General features: G+C 44.3%; 2 protein-coding genes across 4 annotated transcripts in view; one reads left to right on the forward strand and one right to left on the reverse strand.

The window, feature by feature from the left end:
• eif3i (eukaryotic translation initiation factor 3 subunit I) lies at positions 1 to 15475 on the reverse strand. Its single transcript, XM_033044824.1, has 11 exons — positions 15380 to 15475; positions 14452 to 14544; positions 12197 to 12284; positions 11085 to 11150; positions 10660 to 10809; positions 8803 to 8930; positions 6201 to 6311; positions 4836 to 4925; positions 4209 to 4282; positions 2721 to 2813; positions 1 to 157 (listed from the first exon to the last, which is right to left on the reverse strand). The coding sequence occupies exons 1-11, from the start codon at positions 15380 to 15382 to the stop codon at positions 76 to 78; spliced, it is 978 nt and encodes a 325-aa protein (XP_032900715.1). The 5' UTR covers positions 15383 to 15475; the 3' UTR covers positions 1 to 75.
• Positions 15446 to 18152, forward strand: part of tmem234 (transmembrane protein 234) — a 15051-nt gene continuing 12344 nt past the window's right edge. For all 3 annotated transcript variants that reach the window (XR_004415904.1, XR_004415905.1, XM_033044825.1), the window contains exons 1-2: positions 15446 to 15486; positions 15896 to 16047. Coding sequence is in view for 1 of the 3 variants with exons in the window: in XM_033044825.1 (XP_032900716.1) it covers positions 15474 to 15486; positions 15896 to 16047 (165 nt within the window). In the remaining 2 variants the exon portion in view is untranslated. The remainder of the gene's footprint in view (positions 15487 to 15895; positions 16048 to 18152) is intronic.

Raw genomic sequence — 18152 nt, forward strand, 5'->3', positions numbered from 1 at the left:
ACTGTTGCTGCTGATATTTATTTGATGAAATAAAGACTCTGTTACAATTTGGATTCAATGCTTCCGCTTCACACTTCAGAATTCCATCTCAAACTCAAAGTACTGAGGATCAAAGTGGTGTATTCTCACGTAACCATCTTCACCGCCGCTGCTGTAACTGTAAACAGGAGAGAATTTCATTAAAGACACACACACATAGAATGCTGGAGTAACTCAGCGGGACAGGCAGCATCTCTGGAGAGAAGGAATGGGTGACGTTTCGGATCGAGACCCTTCTTCAGACTGAGAGTCAGGGGAGAGGGTGACTAGAGGTATGGAAGGGTGAATACACAGATCAAAGAGGACGAAAATAAAAAGTCACATTAACCTAGGCTTGAAATCATTGCAAACCACCCGTGCATGTGGATGGGGACATATTAGGTATGTTACAATACTTACCTTCAGCGGCGCTGTAATTCTGCCACTGGCGGGTTTGAGGGGGGGGTTAAAACAGGGGGTTTTTCGGACTTGGTCCTGGGTTATATTTGTTGGAGTGCAAGATGTTGCTAAAGAATCGTTCCTACCGCCGTTCTGTGTGGTTTTTAAAAAAAATTCACCCGACAAGTTAATCGCTGAAATGATTTTAAAATCAGCTTCTGAAGCCGTCAACGCCGACAACTGGGACGGATTTTATGGAGGACCAGGTAAAAGAAAGTTTTATGTATAAAAGTGTTTTTTAAGATGTATTTAATTCACATTTTAAGTTGCGAAATGGTGATTTTCCCCCCCAAAGAACCGGCAGTGTATTTGCTGCAGATATGGGGGTATAAATTCACCGCAACCTCAACGTTCTAAATGGTCCCGTTCCAGAAAATCCCACTCGCAAGCTGATTTAAATGGCCATTAATTTACAGGTATTAAACATTAAATTCCTTCCATTTGGCCTATAAACCCATGACAATGAGATTTCAAAATTATGTTATATTCTGAATTCTTGTGTGAATGTTATTTGGACACTTAGGCTATTTAAAAATGTTAATCTATTCTTAAGAAATGGATAGATGTATAGATCTAGTAATTGAATTTTGTAATTAGCTACAATTAGGTAACTAACTAATTATATGCTTTAATTTCAAGTCATCTAAATAAGATTGTTTCATATTTGTTTCAGAATGCTTCAATCTATAATAACTGATAATTTCTTACAGTTCTCTTAAATTTTAAGAAAGTTATCGGCTTTTAAATGTTCTCGATCACAGCTTTTGTGTTAAGTCAATGAAAAAGCAATAGGGAACAAGATGCCAATTTCCGAGTATGAAAATGGCCATAACTTATTTAATACTGAAGATATGAAAGTGAATTAGGTGTCAAATTAAACTTCTTTTTATGCTTTATCTGATGGGATAAATTAAAGACTTGATTCTTAAAATCTCAAAATTTTGTAACATTGCTAGACACGGGGCAAGGGGATATATGCTGCCCACCCCTGCATGTGGATGGGGACACGGGGCAAGGGGACATATGCTGCCCACCCCTGCATGTGGATGGGGACACGGGACAAGGGGACATATGCTGCCCACCCCTGCATGTGGATGGGGACACGGGGCAAGGGGACATATGCTGCCCACCCCTGCATGTGGATGGGGACACGGGACAAGGGGACATATGCTGCCCACCCCTGCATGTGGATGGGGACACGGGGCACGGTGACACATGCTGCCCACCCCTGCATGTGGATGGGGACACGGGGCAAGGGGACATATGCTGCCCACCCCTGCATGTGGATGGGGACACGGGGCAAGGGGATATATGCTGCCCACCCCTGCATGTGGATGGGGACACGGGGCAAGGGGACATATGCTGCCCACCCCTGCATGTGGATGGGGACACGGGACAAGGGGACACATGCTGCCCACCCCTGCATGTGGATGGGGACACGGGGCACGGTGACACATGCTGCCAAAGTCCCTGCCTGCACTTTACCACAGCTTTCCAGAATTCATTTGGGGAGCTGGGGTAGTTTGGGCAAACCCACAGCATGCCCCCACTGGACACACAGTCTGTTCCCCCTCTCTGCCATGCACACCATGTTTTGTACAGGGACGACCAGGTGACAATCCTAGACCCTCCCAAGGTTAATTGTCCTACATTATGTGGCATTTGGCACAGTTTGGAGCATTTGCCCTGCAGTTTCCCAGCACTATTGCTGGGAGGTCAGTCCACTGAACTTGTACCAGTCAGATCTGCCATAGGTTCACAAACTCCGCTCAGTACGGAGGTGTGAACCAGTCCAGGGCGCTGGGCAGCCAGGTTCAAACAGCCTGCAGTTTGCTAGATATCCTCAGCCATAGAAACGTAGGAAAATAGGCACAGGAGTAGGCCATTCGGCCCATCGAGCCAGCACCGCCATTCAATATGATCGTGGCTGATCATCCAGAATCAGTACCCCATTCCTGCTTTCTCCCCATATCCCTTGATTCTGTTAGCCCTAAATCTAACTCTCTCTTGAAAACATCCAGTGGATTGGCCTCCACTGCCACTCCACTGTGGCAGAGAATTCCAGATTCACAACTCTCTGGGTGAAAAACACGCAGCAAGCCAGAAACACAAGCCCAAACACAAGCATACCTAAAACCAAGTCTGCTTGATGAACATTAAGAGGCTCTGAACAGCGGAATGGAAAGATTTTGTTGTGGTACAGTTTGACGTTGTATGATTGTTTCGTTATTCTGCCTACATACCTCTTCCCATCAGGATGGTAAATCAAGCTGTTGATGGGGCCAAAGTGACCCTTCACTCGACCAAACTCCTCTTCAAAAGACAGGTGGAAAAATCTAAAGAAAGAAACAAAGTGTTATTTAATGAGAAATAATGGTAGTGAGCATTAGTCTCCATGAAGAGTTCAAGAGACATTTATTATCACATGCACCAAATTGATTTGAATTACCATACAGCCATAGGAATAAAATAGAATACAACACGCGATAGAATTTATCATGAACATCCCCCACAGAGCAGAATCAACGTTTCCCACTGTGAGTGAAGGCAATAAAGGTCAGTCCTCTCCCTCTTTGTCCACCCGTGGTCGAGGCCTTCAGGCCCTCTCGCCGGGATGATTGGAGCTCCGGCGTCGGAACGGAGAACACTCTCAGCGACTTGGAATTCCGCGGTTCCCGAAGTCCACAGGCCGAGCTGGGCGGAGATTCAACGCTGGCGACCTTCGGCGAGAGGCCCCAAGACTCCACGATGTTCAAGTCAGCGCCTATGTAAAGTCATTACTATATAACAAGGCTGGTGTACGAATGTACCCCCATCTCTGTAACTGACTATCAAAAGCAGGGCCTTCTGTTGAGAGCCTTTCACTGCTAGCTTTTCCTTTTTCCCCAACCGAGGCAGACTGATCAAATTGCTATTAGACTGGGTGCAGCCTTGCATCTGTGGTGATCACTGGCTCCATCTGCCAATGCCTGTATAGTGTGTGTGTGGTGACCAGAGAGACAGCTGGACATCACACCACAGGCAGAGTCACTCCACCCTGCAGAGAAACATCGGGAATTGACAGGAGCTGCAGTCTCAATTCTTCCAACAATAGGGCTGAACCAGTGGCAGTTTCAAAACCTTACCAATAAAGATTATTGATGACGAAGATAGACACAAAAAGCTGGAGTAACTCAGCGGGATAGGCAGCATCTCTGGAGAGAAGGAATGCGTGACGTTTCGGGACGAGACCCTTCTTCAGAAGAAGGTCTGAAGAAAGGTCTCGACCCGAAACGTCACCCGTTCCTTCTCTCCTGAGATGCTGCCGGTTCCACTGAATTACTCCAGCTTTTTGTGTCTATCTTCGGTTTAAACCAGTATCTGCAGTTCCTTCCTACACAAGATTATTTACGGCTATGTAGATATTAAAAGAATGTGTTTTACGAGAGACACGAAAGGATTGGCATGATTTACGATGTGATGGGAACAGGTTAGTGGAGCAGCACAGGTTCCAGTCCACTGCATTCCCCTGTACATGAAGCTGACAATAATTCACAGCTGCCTGTGTGAAGGACGGGCTGCGATAAGCAATACAAATGGCGTGTTACACACGGGCCACTGAATTCCATCAAACCATGACCATGACTGCTGTGGGAGGATGCCACCGGTACATTCACATCGTTTAAATAAAGGGAAACAAGCAACTAATGCCATGATCATCGGTACATTACAGCTCATTGCCCGATACATACCGAGCCTCAAATTTGCCGATTCTGGTTGAGGTGGTGGTTACGTCCATGGCCTCCTGTCCACCGCCCAGGACAACCTGTCAAAAACACCCGCATGGAGATTAACCAGGTAGCACAGGAAGATCATGTGATAGGATTAGGCCATTCGATCCATCAATGCTACTCCACCCATTCATGGCTGATCTATCTCTCCCTCCTAACCCCATTCTCCTGCCTCTCCCCATAACCACTGACACCCGTACTAATGAAGAATCTATCAATCTCTGCCTTAAATATATCCACTGACGTCCTCCACAGCCTTCTGTGGCAAAGAATTCCACAGATTCACCACCCTCAGACTAAAGAAATTCCTCCTCATCTCCTTCCTACAAGTAGGTCCTTTAATTCTGAGGCTGTGACCTCTAGTCCTAGACTCTCCCACTAGTGGAAACATCCTCTCCACATCCACTCTATCCAGGCTTTTCACTGCTCTGTACGTTTCAATGAGGTCCCCCTCTCATTCTTCTAAACTCCAGCGAGTACAGGCCCAGTACCGACAAACACTCATGATAGGTTAACCTACTCATTCCCTACTCAGGAAGGATTGTAGCAGTGCGCAGGAAATACGTGCAGGCAATCTGAGCGACTTACATGTTCCGCGTTAGGAGAGATGGCAGCCGAGTTCACAGGTCGCTCAGTCCGGAATGTCTTCAGGTGATCTAAAGTTGTTGAATCAAACAACTGTAACAGAAAACGTGCAAGTCTGAGAAACACAGAGACAGTGACTTTTACTTCAACCACACAGGGTGGCACAGTGGTAGAGTTGCTGCCTCACAGCGCCACACACCCGGGTTCTATCCTGACTACAGGTGTTGTCTGTACGGACTTTGTATATTCTTCCCATGAGCTGAGTGGGTTTTCTCCGGGTGCTGCGGTTTCCTCCCACACTCCAAAGATGTACAGGATTGTAGGCTAATTGGCTTTGGTAAAATGATAAACTGTCCCTGGCATGTGTAGGATAGTGTTAGTGTGTGGGAGTCGCTGGTCGACACGGACTCGGTGGTGTAAAGGGCCCTTTCATTCATTGTATATCTAAACTAAACACATCTTTGTGCAAAGGACCAAATGATTTGGTTTTGCCCTCTGAGTGATGCCAATGTGATGAGTGGCAGTGTGAGTTGCACACAGCAAGTGCCACACGTCCTGATAACATCCACGCTGCTACAGTGGCTGCACAGTCCCCAGCACCGGCTGCCAATGCATGACCATGGGCCGGGACATTCTCTTCATTGAAGCTGACCAAACAACACCTTGACAACCTATCCCAGCCATCAACAGGGTAACAGTGAACAGATCAGTTTAGGTTTACTCAGTCACAAGCCTTGGGAACAAGAGGTGAAGGTGGCTGCCCTTCATTAACTCGATGGAACATCACTGACAGTTTATCACATTCTTGAAACAAAACTCCACAACTTTACGTTACAGAACAAAACGATCTCGTATGTTTAGTTTCGTTTATTGTCACGTGTACAGTGAAAAGCTTTCTGCCATCTGCTAACCAGTCAGTGGAAAGACTATACATGATTACAGTCAAGCAGCCCACAGTATACAGATACATGACGTAGTGCAAGGTAAAGTCCTATAAAGTTTGATTAAAGATAGTCCGAGGGTCTCCAATGGGGTAGATGGGAGATCAGGATCGCTCTCAATTTGTTGATAGGACAGTTCAGTTGCCTGATAACAGCTGGGAAGAAACTGTCTCTGAATTTGGAGGTGTGCGTTTTCACACTTCTGTACCTCTTGCCCTGTGGTAGAGGGTAGAAGAGGGAGTGGCCGGGGTGAAAATGGTCCTTGATGATGCTGCTGGCTTGGCTCAGGCAGCGTGAAGCAGCTTCACTGAATGTGCCCGCACTGACTTGTGGATATGCCCACACACATCACCTGGATCAAGTGCTAAATGTCTGCTTGAAACTACATTAGACCAAGAGGTTCAAGGGGTGATGTTGAATTGCTTACCTTTGCAGTGTTATCCTTTGAAGCAGTGATAAACATGGTTAGGTCCAAGGATGTCTGGATGTCATTAATTTGTTTGGTGTGCTCCTTTGCTTTAGAGATTACTTCCCCAGACTGCCACAAGTTTAAAAATAATACACCAATCATTAACATTGAAATATCAATTCTGGTAAAAAAATACTAATTCCTGTGAAATTAGGTATTCAGTGATACTGTCAAACTATAAAATATTGCCGAGCTCTGTCAAAAACCTCAGCTGCTGAACATGAGACAATGAGGAACACTTATTTCACATACTTCCCTCCAATTACTATTGAAAAGGGTGACCAAATATTAACTACATTTTACAATATATGCATTTCAAACAAAAATAAGTTATGAAAATACAGTTTCATACTTAGGAAAGGTGACTGCAAATCTAAAAATGGCCCATTGCGATCTTATAAATAAGAAACAGAAATAATAACCCTCTTAGCCGAGTATTAAACTCATATATGACATTGTATAGATAGCACAGCGGCGCAGCGGTAGTGTTGCTGCCTTACAGCGCCAGGGTTCAATCCTGACTACGGGTGCTGTCTGTACATTCTCCAAGTGACCTGCGTGGTTTTTCTCCAAGAACTTCAGTTTCCTCCCACACTCCAAAGACATACAGGTTTGTAGATCAATTGGCTTTTTTTAATAAATGTAAAGATTGTCTCTAGTGTAGGATAACGTTAATAGTGCGGTTGATACAGACTCGGTGGGCCGAAGGACCTGTTTCCGCGCTGTATCTCCAAACTAAACTAAATCAATGCTTTTACTAGATGAGGAGCAACTTAATCATATTTTAAAAGCACTCAGGTCAGTTACTGCAGACAAGACCTTCAGTTCCAACACTGTTGCAGATTAATGCACCAGGTAAGAATATCTACACATTTTTTGCACACAACACAATTTTATAAGATTGTACAGAATTGGAAATGTATAATCTATTTATTGTTAAAATGATCATGAGTGCCATTTTCTCATGGATCAGCCAACCAACATCACATCACTTTTAACCTGTGTTTGACATTTCTACAAATGAAGGTGTGTATTTTTGCACAACCCCTCGATCGTCTTTCTTTTACCAAGTTATCAATTAAATGTCATACAAATAGTTTGTGCTAGATTATTTACTGACCCCGTTTAACTGGAAAGCAAATATATTGGCTCAAATACCCTATAAAACGACTGCTTTACCAATAAAAAAATGAAAGACATTTATTTTATATTACCAGACCACCAATAAAACTGGGCTTGAGCCATCCATTCAATTATAACATTAAGCTGTCTATTCTCCCCACTTTCATGGAATAATACAGTAAAAATAAGCTTCTGTGCATTCGCCCACAATACCATGTCCAAGAGGATAGGAAAAGTCAGAATACAATTGGGTGGAAGTTACAATGATAAACATGAGGCATTGGCCGAGTATAATTATCCAATTAGTGCCCAGTGCTTGCAATAGATGTTTACATTTCATTAGGTCATAAGCGATAGGAGCAGTTTACACCATCCGGCCCATCAAGTCTGCTCCGCCATTCAATCATGGATGATCTATCTTTCATTCTTAACTCTATTCTCCTGCCTTCTCCCGATAACTTCTGACACCCGTACTAATCAAGAATCTATCCATCTCTGCCTTAAAAATATCCACTGACTTGGCCTCCACAGCCTTCTGTGGCAAAGAATTCCACAGATTTACCACCCTCATTCCTCCTCATCCCCTTCCTAAGTGAATGTCCTTTTATTCAGAGTCCATGGTCTCTGATCCTCGACTCTCCACATCCACCCTATCCAGGCCTTTCACTATTATTTGCCTGCGAAAAACCAGTCATTTGATTTCTTATTGATCATATTTGTTTCCCATCTTCTGGATTCTGTGTACGTTCACGACAGATGGAGTATTGTGTGATGTTCTGATTGCCACACGACAGCTGAGATGTGATTAAGCTGCAGAGTGCAGAGGTTACCTGGACAGGGGGGGGGCTCCAGTCTTTCTTCCCAGGACCAAAGGAGTTGCCAGGATAGGGGTAGGGATGTCTAAACTCGAGGGCACAGGTCTAAAGTGAGACTGAGGAGGTTTAACAGGAACTACATTGAAGAGGCATGTGCGCAAGCACTAAACATATGGAATCTATTCAGGCAGGTGGGATTAGCAGAGATAGGCATGATGGCTAGCACAGACTTAGTGGTCCGAAGGGCCTCCGAGCTGTACACCTCTACGATTCTAGTTTCTTAGTTTGTAGGGACTTGGCCTTTGTTTAATTTTTGCACTATATATTTTATTTATTTAACTATTTAAATGTGTTTATGATACTATCTTCAGAGTACTGTGTTTACAGACCTGTTGTGCTGCTGCATGTAAGAATGTCATTGTTGGGTGTTGGTACATATGACAATGAAACGCTCTTGCGCCACAGACCAGCCGGGTGGGATGTGTTTAATGGTGGGGGCAGGCTGGAGGGGCCTGGAGGTCCACTCCCACCCCGGTTCCATCTTGTTCTTTCCGCACCAGGGAGCAAGCAACAGCATTCGTATGCTGACACTCAAGGCTGGTGATCACAGCACAGTTTCTTACCTTTGCACTAAACTGAAGCAATTCACCAGTCTCAAGTCCTGCGATGACAAATTCTCCAAGAGGTCCCCAAACTGCGCTTGTTATTTTAGAGTCATTCACTGACACCTTCATGTACGGTTCATTATTAGCTAAAGATCAACAGAACAGTATCAAGAAAATAAAAGTTCTGAATCAAGTTATCACGGCAGAGCTTTGCATCTGCAGAGCAGTTTGAGCAGAACACGCCACGGCCAGAGTAATCAATGTTCACACAATCCCCAGAGCAAGCTCACACAAGCTCAGTCACATAAGGGGCAGAATTAGGCCATTTGGCCCATCAAGTCTACTCCACCATTCAACCATGGCTGATCTATCTCTTCTTCTCAACCCCTTTCTCCTGCCCTCTAGTTTTACAATCCTCTAGCCTGCGTTTGCCCAACAGACATCTAAACCCTTCCCATCCATATCTGCCCAAATATCTTTCAAATTCTTATTTAGTTCACGTCTACTCCACCCTTCAATCATGGCTGATCTATCTTTCCCTCTCAACCCCATTCTCCTGCCTTCTCCCCATAACCCCTGACACCCGTACTAATCAAGAATCTATCCATCTCTGCCTTAAAAATATCCATTGACTTGGCCTCCACAGCCGTCTATGGCAATGAGTTCCACAGATTCACCACCCTCTGACTAAAGAAATTCCTTCTCATCTCCTTTCTTAAGGTACCTCCTTTATTCTGAGGCCATGGCCTCTGGTCCTAGACTCTCGCACTAGTGAAAACATCCTCTCCACATCCACTATGATAATGAACACCATTTATTTTGACACAGATTAAAATTAATTTATTGTTATTAAATGTTGTCCTTCTGGCCTTAATCACTATTTTACTCAAGACGATAAATCAAATCGGTTTCAGGTATCTGAAAGAGCCAGCTTCTGTTAATACCTGAAGCAAGCACATGTGGAGGAAGGAACGGCAGATGCTGGTCTAAACCGAAGATAGACACAAAATGCTGGAGTAACTCGGCGGGACAGGCAGGACCTCTGAAGAGAAGGAATGGGTGACGTTTCGGGTCGAGACCCTTCTTCAGACTCAGTCTGAAATTGAGTATAGGAGTAAAGAGGTCCTTCTGCAGTTGTACAGGGCCCTGGTGAGACCACACCTGGAGTATTGTATGCAGTTTTGGTCTCCTAATTTGAGGAAGGACATTCTTGCTGTTGAAGGAGTGCAGCGTAAATTCAGGAGGTTAATCCCCAGGATGGCGGAACTGACATATGAGGAAAGATTGGAAAGACTGGGCTTGTATTCACTGGAATTTAGGATGAGAGGGGATCTTATAGAAACATATAAAATTATAAAAGTACTGGACAAGCTAGATGCAGGAAAAATGTTCCCAATGTTGGGAGAGTCCAGAACCAGGGGCCAGTCTTAGAATAAAGGGGAGGCTATTTAAAATTGAGATGAGAAAAAAAACTTTCTCACCCAGAGAGTTGTGAATTTTGTGTAATTCTCTGCCACGAAGGCAGTGGAGGCCAACTCACTGGATGAATTTAAAAGCGAGTTAGATAGAGCTCTTGGGACCAGCGGAGTCAAGGGATATGGGGAGAAGGCAGGCATGGGTTACTGATTGTGGATGATCAGCCATGATCATAATGAATGGCGGTGCTGGCTCGTAGGGCCGAATGGCCTCCTCCTACACCCATTTTCTATGTTTTCCAGAGATGCTGAAGCGTCTCCACCCAAAACGTCACCCATTCCTTCTCTCCAGAGATGCTGCCTGTCCCGCTGAGTTACTCCAGCATTTTGTGTCTATCTTTGAAGAAGTCTCAGAAGGGAAGATATTTCTGTCATTCCCGTTGGAATGCATCATTCTTACTGATTTGAGCATGATCTCGGATGTCAAAGAAGCTGACGAAACAACTGTAGCCCATTTGCTTGTCCGTTGTAAACATGACGATGTTGCCACTGAAGTCAAATCCACCCGTTCGCACCGCAGAGCTGGTTTTAAACAACGCCATCTGCTTCCCTGATAATGAAAATAATCGAATGTGAATCAGGAACAACAGAGCATTACAAATACAATCCCACAGAGACAAAGAAACAAATGACCAGGAATATTATCACATCACAATTTGTGTTTTGTACTCAGACCAAAAGAGTTTATGAACATTACTTTAATACTAAACAACTCTGGAGGCTTACAACAATTATACAGGGACTGCTTGAGGTGCTATTTAAGTCACCAGCTGAACATCAATGTCACCACTGCTTTACAGCAAGAGTAAACTAACAACATCTCACCTGTTTCACAGTCCCAGACTCTGCACGAGTTATCTGCAGAACCAGCTAACACATGCTTTGAATCCCCTAATTATTAGATTAAGGAGAATAAGAATAATCTAGAAGGAAAATGAAAGTCAGACAAACGCACACACTTACACTCAGTGTCAGAATAAGCAAAATATGTCCAAGGAGCATTTTATTTGTGGTTTCCTCAACAATGTTATTTGATTGTCATTAAAAGAGACGTACAAATCCACTAGACCTTCAGTTACTGTAAATTGTCCGATCCACTTCTGAGTAGATTGCCCTGCATCTCCAAATATTACATTCTGCCATGGTTCTCGACCTTCATGTATAACGTTTCAAGGTTCTATCTGTACTATGACTGTTCAAAACCCAAGAGATTAAGTGAGTTGAGAAAAATTAGAGTATTCGCGGCAATCCAAGACACTTTATGAGATTCAAACAATGCTGTCATGTTGGTGTAGAGGACAGTACTCAGTACAATGGATTCCACAAACCGTAGATCCTGCATCAACTCCAAAGACATACAGGTATGCAGGTAGGTAAATTGGCTTGGTAAATGTAAAAATTGTCTCTAGTGTGTGTGTGCAGGATAATGTTAATGTGCGGGGATCACAGGTCAGTGCGGACTCGGTGGACCGAAGGGCCTGTTTCCGCGCTGTATCTCTAAACAAAACTAAACTAAACTCAGAGGTCGCACAGTATTCAACACTCCATGCTATTACTGGGCAAACACACACAGGGTGGAAGGTGTACTCTACTGATGTGGTGAAATTGAAAGAAAATGGACAATTCTCTCACCTGTGGTAGTACCTACTCTCCCTCTGCATTTAATTTTCAGTTTTATAACTTTGGTTCCCTCTTCCACCCCAAGTTTGAACAGTATTCACACTGTTGATGAAATATATAAACGGCATCACATGATGGGCCAAATTGTCACCTGTGACCATTCTGCGACCATGGATTTCACCGGATTTCAAATATTCAGACCATCCCAAAATATCCCATAGCCACTGAAGTATTATCTGTGCTGTATTTATCCAAGCACCGTGCTGGTCACAGCCACGACAAACCATAACCAAGGGCATCGCTGCTGTTAAGGATACAATCAACATCGACGCACCACACCGCTCCTGTGTGTCCAATGTAAGTGCCAAGCCTCTCTCCATTCACAGAATACCAGGCATTCACAACCTGTGCAATAAGAGAGAACAAAGAAGTCATCATGGTTTGCTGATATTATCCCTTTGGCCTTACGCCCACATTTCTCCAGCACTGCAGCACATTTGCCACCAAATTACATATTGATACTTGCTAATCAATTGAGAGACCAGATAGTTCCCCTCGATCATTAAACAGTGCATTATGTTATAACAATACTAATAAATTAAGTTTTTAAATCCTTGGATTAAAAGAATCAATTGTGCTGTCATAAATCTAAGAATCATCGGCAGCACATAGATACATAGAAAATAGGTGCAGGAGTAGGCCATTCGGCCCTTCGAGCCTGCACCGCCATTCAATATGATCATGACTGATCATCCAACTCAATATCCCGTACCTGCCTTCTCTCCATACCCCCTGATCCCTTTAGCCACAAGGACCACATCTAACTCCCTCTTAGATATAGCCAATGAACTGGCCTCAACTACCTTCTGTGGCAGAGAGTTCCAGAGATTCACCACTCTCTGTGTGAAAAATGTTTTTCTCATCTCGGTCTTAAAGGATTTCCCCTCTATCCTTAAGCTGTGACCCCTTGTCCTGGACTTCCCCAACATCGGGAACAATCTTCCTGCATCTAGCCTGTCCAACCCCTTAAGAATTTTGTAAGTTTCTACAAGATCCCCCCTCAATCTCCTAAATTCTAGCGAGCCAGTGTTTCTTCATATGAAAGTCTTGACATCCCAGGAATCAGTCTGGTGAACCTTCTCTGCACTCCCTCTATGGCAATAATGTCCTTCCTCAGATTTGCAGACCAAAACTGTACACAATACTCCAGGTGTGGTCTCATCAAGACCCTGTACAACTGCAGTAGAACCTTCCTGCTCCTATACTCAAATCCTTTTGCTACGAATGCTAACATACCATTCGCTTTCTTCACTGCCTGCTGCACCTGCATGCCTACTTTCAATGACTGGTGTACCATGACACCCAGGTCTTGTTGCATCTCCCCTTTTCCTAATCGGCCACCATTTAGATAATAGTCTGGTTTCCTGTTTTTGCCACCAAAGTGGATAACCTCACATTTATCCACATTATACTGCTTCTGCCATACATTTGCCCACTCACCCAGCCTATCCAAGTCACCTTGCAGCCTCCTAGCATCCTCCTCACAGCTAACACTGCCCCCCAGCTTAGTGTCATCCGCAAACGTGGAGATGTTGCATTCAATTCCCTCGTCCAAATCATTAATATATATTGTAAATAGCTGGGGTCCCAGCACTGAGCCTTGCGGTACCCCACTAGTCACTGCCTGCCATTCTGAAAAGGACCCGTTTACTCCTACACTTTGCTTCCTGTTTGCCAGCCAGTTCTCTATCCACATCAATACTGAACCCCCAATACCGTGTGCTTTAAGTTTGTATACTAATCTCTTATGTGGGACCTTGTCGAAAGTCTTCTGAAAGTCCAGATATAACACATCCACTGGTTCTCCCCTATCCACTCTACTAGTTACATCCTCGAAAAATTCTATAAGATCCGTCAGACATGATTTAGCTTTCGTAAATCCATGCTGACTTTGTCCAATGATTTCACCACTTTCCAAATGTGCTGCTATCCCATCTTTAATAACTGACTCTAGCACAGCAGTAGAGTTACTGCCTTACAGAGACAGAGACCCAGCTTTGATCCTGACGGATGCTGTCTGTGTGGAGATTGCACGTTCCCCCTAGGACTGTGTGGGTTTCCTCCCACATTCCAGACATGCAGGTTTGTAGGTTAATTGGCTGCTGTAAATTGCCCCTAGCATATGGACAATAGATGGTCGGTGTGGACTCAGTGAACAAGCCGAATAGCTTGTTTCCATGCTGTATCTCTAAAGTCAACTAAACTAAATATTTCTGAAAACACAATGGGCTGAATTAATTTTGCAAGAGTGAAGAAATGGGCAGCAATTGTTCACAATTATCACATATATATAGTGACGTCTAAAGAAATGTCTCTACCCAAAACGTCACCTGTCCATGTTCTCCAGAGATGCTGCCTGACTCGCTGAGTTACTCCAGCACTCTGTGCTTTTTTTACATTAGACATAGATCGTTAAACATTTCATCATCAGCTGACAAATTTGCCAGATGATTTCATGGAGCTCAATATGAATTCCACTGAAGTTACCAAGTAACATGGGTCTCGTACTTACAGTATCTTTGGCACAGGAGAACACCAGATCTCCTTCCCTGTTGTACTTAATCTGTGTGATTGATCTTTCATGACCCTGTAACAGCATGGGCCTCTGATACAGGAGAGAAAAAGAAAACTGGATCAATTCAACAGTTGATAAAATAATCATTTAATATAAACACATATCACATACAATGTTGTGAGCTTGTTAACAACCAGCAAAGCTCTCTAATCCCACTGTACTTCGATCATCAAATTTTTCCTTCAATAATTTTCAGGAAGTTCCCAATGAATTAGTTGCCAACCGAATGTCTCATTTCAGACTCATATTGGCACTGCCTAGATTTACATAGATATTGCAAATATGATTTGCATCGGAGAAGCTACGCAACACAACTCGTTCGAGGACTCAACGTTCTCGGGCCAGGTTTCATTCGATGGGCCCGCCTCAAGAGGCTGAGCTCAAGATTAACTCTAAGCTGAAGTTGCAGTTTGGTGTCAAGTCAGAAGCATCTTCCAGACCATGAATTTAAACTTTGGCCGGGCAAGAGACTACACATGTTTGTAATCTGGAGTCAGCATTTATAGTTCCTTGTTTCTATGTTCTTCTAGCAGTTTGTTTTTTGCTCTATTAAACCTTCACTATTACAGAGAATCTCCAAGAGCCCTGTACACTAACTCTAGATTTGGGGAGATGGCAGGAGGATGGGGTTGAGATGGAGAGATTGAACGGTGGAGTAGATGGGCCGAGTGGTCTAATTCTGGGGGTGAGGGTGGGGGTGAGGGTGGGGGCGGGGGCGAGGAGCGGGGGTGAGGGTGAGGCCGGGTGAGGATGGGGCCCTGAGGCCGGGTGGGTGTGAGGGGGGGGTGAGGCCGGGGTGAGGGTGGGTGTGAGGGGGTGGGGGTGAGGATGGGGCCCTGAGGCCGGGCGGGCGGCGGGGACTCACCATGTTGCGCGGATCTCAGGCCCTGCACGGGGAGTGGAAGGAAGGAAGGAGCAAGCCGGCGGAAGTGACGGCGGGGTGAGAGGGCGCGGCTGCCATGGCGACCGTCCGTGAGTCCGTCTGCTGTGTCGCCGGTGGTCGTGGTCGTGCCCCCCCCCCCCCCTCACTGTCTCCCCCTCCCCCCCCTCACTGTCTCCTCCTCCCTCCCCCTCCTCACTGTCCCCCCCCCCACGGGCCCCGGGGATGTGGGTGCCGGGCCTGGGCAGGAGGGGAGCCACGGGCGCTCAGCTCTGACTCCTCCCCCATATAGCACGGTCGGCCCAACTTGCCCACACTGACCAACATCCCAGCTACACCAGTCCCACCTGCCCGCGCTTGGTCCATGTCCCTCCAAACCGGTCCGATCCATGTAGTGTACTACCTCCTCTGGCAGCTTGTTCCATACACCCGCCACTCTCTGGTTTCTGATGAATCAGTCAGTGGGATGCTACTGAGAACCTCTTGTGTTTTCTCTTTCAGTGGAAGCGTTCTGTCTTGTCCTGGTGTCACTGCTGTGGGGGGCAACTAACCCTTTCCTTAAAAAAGGCACAGAGGGCATCGAGAAGGTCCAGTCTGGAAACTGGGTTACACAACTATTGGCAGAGATGAGATTTTTAGTTCTTAATTACAAGGTAATTGAACTGTGTTGAGACTCTGCATTAAATGAGTTATGTTTAAAAGGCAAGCAATGTCATGTGAGGAAATCACTACTTTAAAAAAAATCATATTTAACATCTTTATTTAAATTGGAATAAAAGATGTGCGTTGTTCTCTGGGGAAATTGTAAAGAATCAAGAGTGTTTAATTGTCATATGTACCAGGAACTGAACAATGACATTCTTACTAATTGCAGCTTAATAAGCACATTGATGCAATAATGCACAGATAAACATATAATAATAAATAATACAATAAATCAATAATCAGTTAAACTAGTTGACCAAACATTAATATTGCAAAATCATGCAACACAGAATACTCTCTGATCCCTCAAATCTCTACCTTTGACAGCTTTGTGTCATGGGTTTAATTGTGTGTCCTGTCTGCCTCACCCTGCCTCCAGCTCACTAATTGTGGGCCTCAACTCCAACTCCACACTTCTTGCTCCTTAGTCATGCTAACCTTCTAACTTCCTGACCAAGATCCTGACCAAGATCCTGCTTGCTTCTCTGACCCCTATATCAGGGTGAGCAGGCATGATATTTTGCTGTGAATTTAACTTCGACATTAGTATCAAAGAAAAATATCAACATGAGCATAATGAATGAATGAAAACTTGAATGAATGAATGAATGAATGAAAACTTTATTGTCATTCAGATATACACCTAGACACAGTGCACCTTGAACGAAATTTCGTTGCATTTGACTCTCCAATCAGGTAAATAGTAAAAGTAAAAGTGCTAGGTGCGTCCATAAAAATGCCTCATGTGCATGGTTCTGTAAAATAAATATATATAAAAAGTTTTTAAAAAGTGTCGATATTTAAAAAGTTCTAGCCTCGGTTTTGTTGATTGTTCAGTAATCTTATGGCCTGGGGGATGAAGCTGTTGCAGAACCTGGTTGTCCCGCTCCAATGTAATTATCATTGACATGGACTAGGAACCTGTAATAGTAAGAAATGAAGTCTTGCATAAATATCATTCATTATTCGACCTCTCAGATTTATACCAAAGGTGCAGTTAATTACTTCTGAAATGCAATAACTATTACTATATGGGCGTTGATTAGCCCTTTTCTACAGAGCTGGAATGCACAGATAGCTCCAGATAACCTAGTCTTAGAGATTCTGAAAGAAATAAATGTTTTTCTGAAGACAGCAAAATGTGACTCCTCCGATCTTATCACCGATACCCTCTGATGTCTCATTCCCTACAGCCTCCATCTCCACTATTCTCAGCTGATAATTCAACTGTCTGCTAACCTTCCCCGATCCATCAAAGTCTTTCCCAAACCCTTTCCCTGTTTCCTCAACTCATTTTTATTCTCAGTATTTCTATATTCTACAATCTTTCACCCCATTTAGTCATCAGGTCATAGAGTGATACAGTGTGGAAACAGGCCATTCGACCCAACTTGCCCACACCGACCAACATATCCGAGCTACACGAGTCCCACCTGTCAGTGTTTGGCCCATATCCCTCTAAACCTGCCCTATCCATGTACCAGTCTAAATGTGTCTTAAATATCGGGATTGACCCTGCCTCAACTACCTCCTCCGGCAGCTTTTTCCAGACATCCACCACACTTTGTGTGAAAAAGTTACCCCTCAGATTCCTATTAAATCTTTTCCCTTTCACGTTAAACCTATATCCTCTGGTCCTCGATTCCCCTCCTCTGGGCAAGAGACTCTGTGCATCTACCCGATCTATTCCTCTCATGATTTTATTTTGTGATTTCATCAAGATTTCCCGTTTTCTCACCCCCGTGACTCTTCCTTTCTACCCTAGGCGTGGTTTCTCAGCAGCATGCATCTGTGCAACACATTAGTGTTTAGAACTATTGCCTGCAGACCGTTGATCCACCATTTAGTACCCATGCCATCTAACTTTTCTCTCCAGTCATGCTTAGAACTGTTTAATGTTACATGTAATCAAGGGCTGCACACCCATAATTTCCATCTATATGATCACACAATCAGAGCCTAGATGGGTAATTAACTTGAAAATTATCTTGTAGTGAGCAAGTGTGTAGGAAGGAACTACAGATACTGGTTTACACTGAAGATAAACACAAAA

This window comes from Amblyraja radiata, chromosome 27 (genome assembly GCF_010909765.2).
Source record: "Amblyraja radiata isolate CabotCenter1 chromosome 27, sAmbRad1.1.pri, whole genome shotgun sequence".
In the NCBI taxonomy this organism is placed as follows: Eukaryota; Metazoa; Chordata; class Chondrichthyes; order Rajiformes; family Rajidae; genus Amblyraja; species Amblyraja radiata.

Excerpts from the sequence above, each read along its gene's own strand:
- eif3i (XM_033044824.1), bottom strand. Across the intron at positions 8,931-10,659 it reads CCGAGATCATGCTCAAATCA|CTAATAATGAACCGTACATG; the intron begins GTAAGAATGATG and ends GTTGATCTTTAG. Across the intron at positions 158-2,720 it reads TACCATCCTGATGGGAAGAG|TTACAGCAGCGGCGGTGAAG; the intron begins GTATGTAGGCAG and ends TCCTGTTTACAG.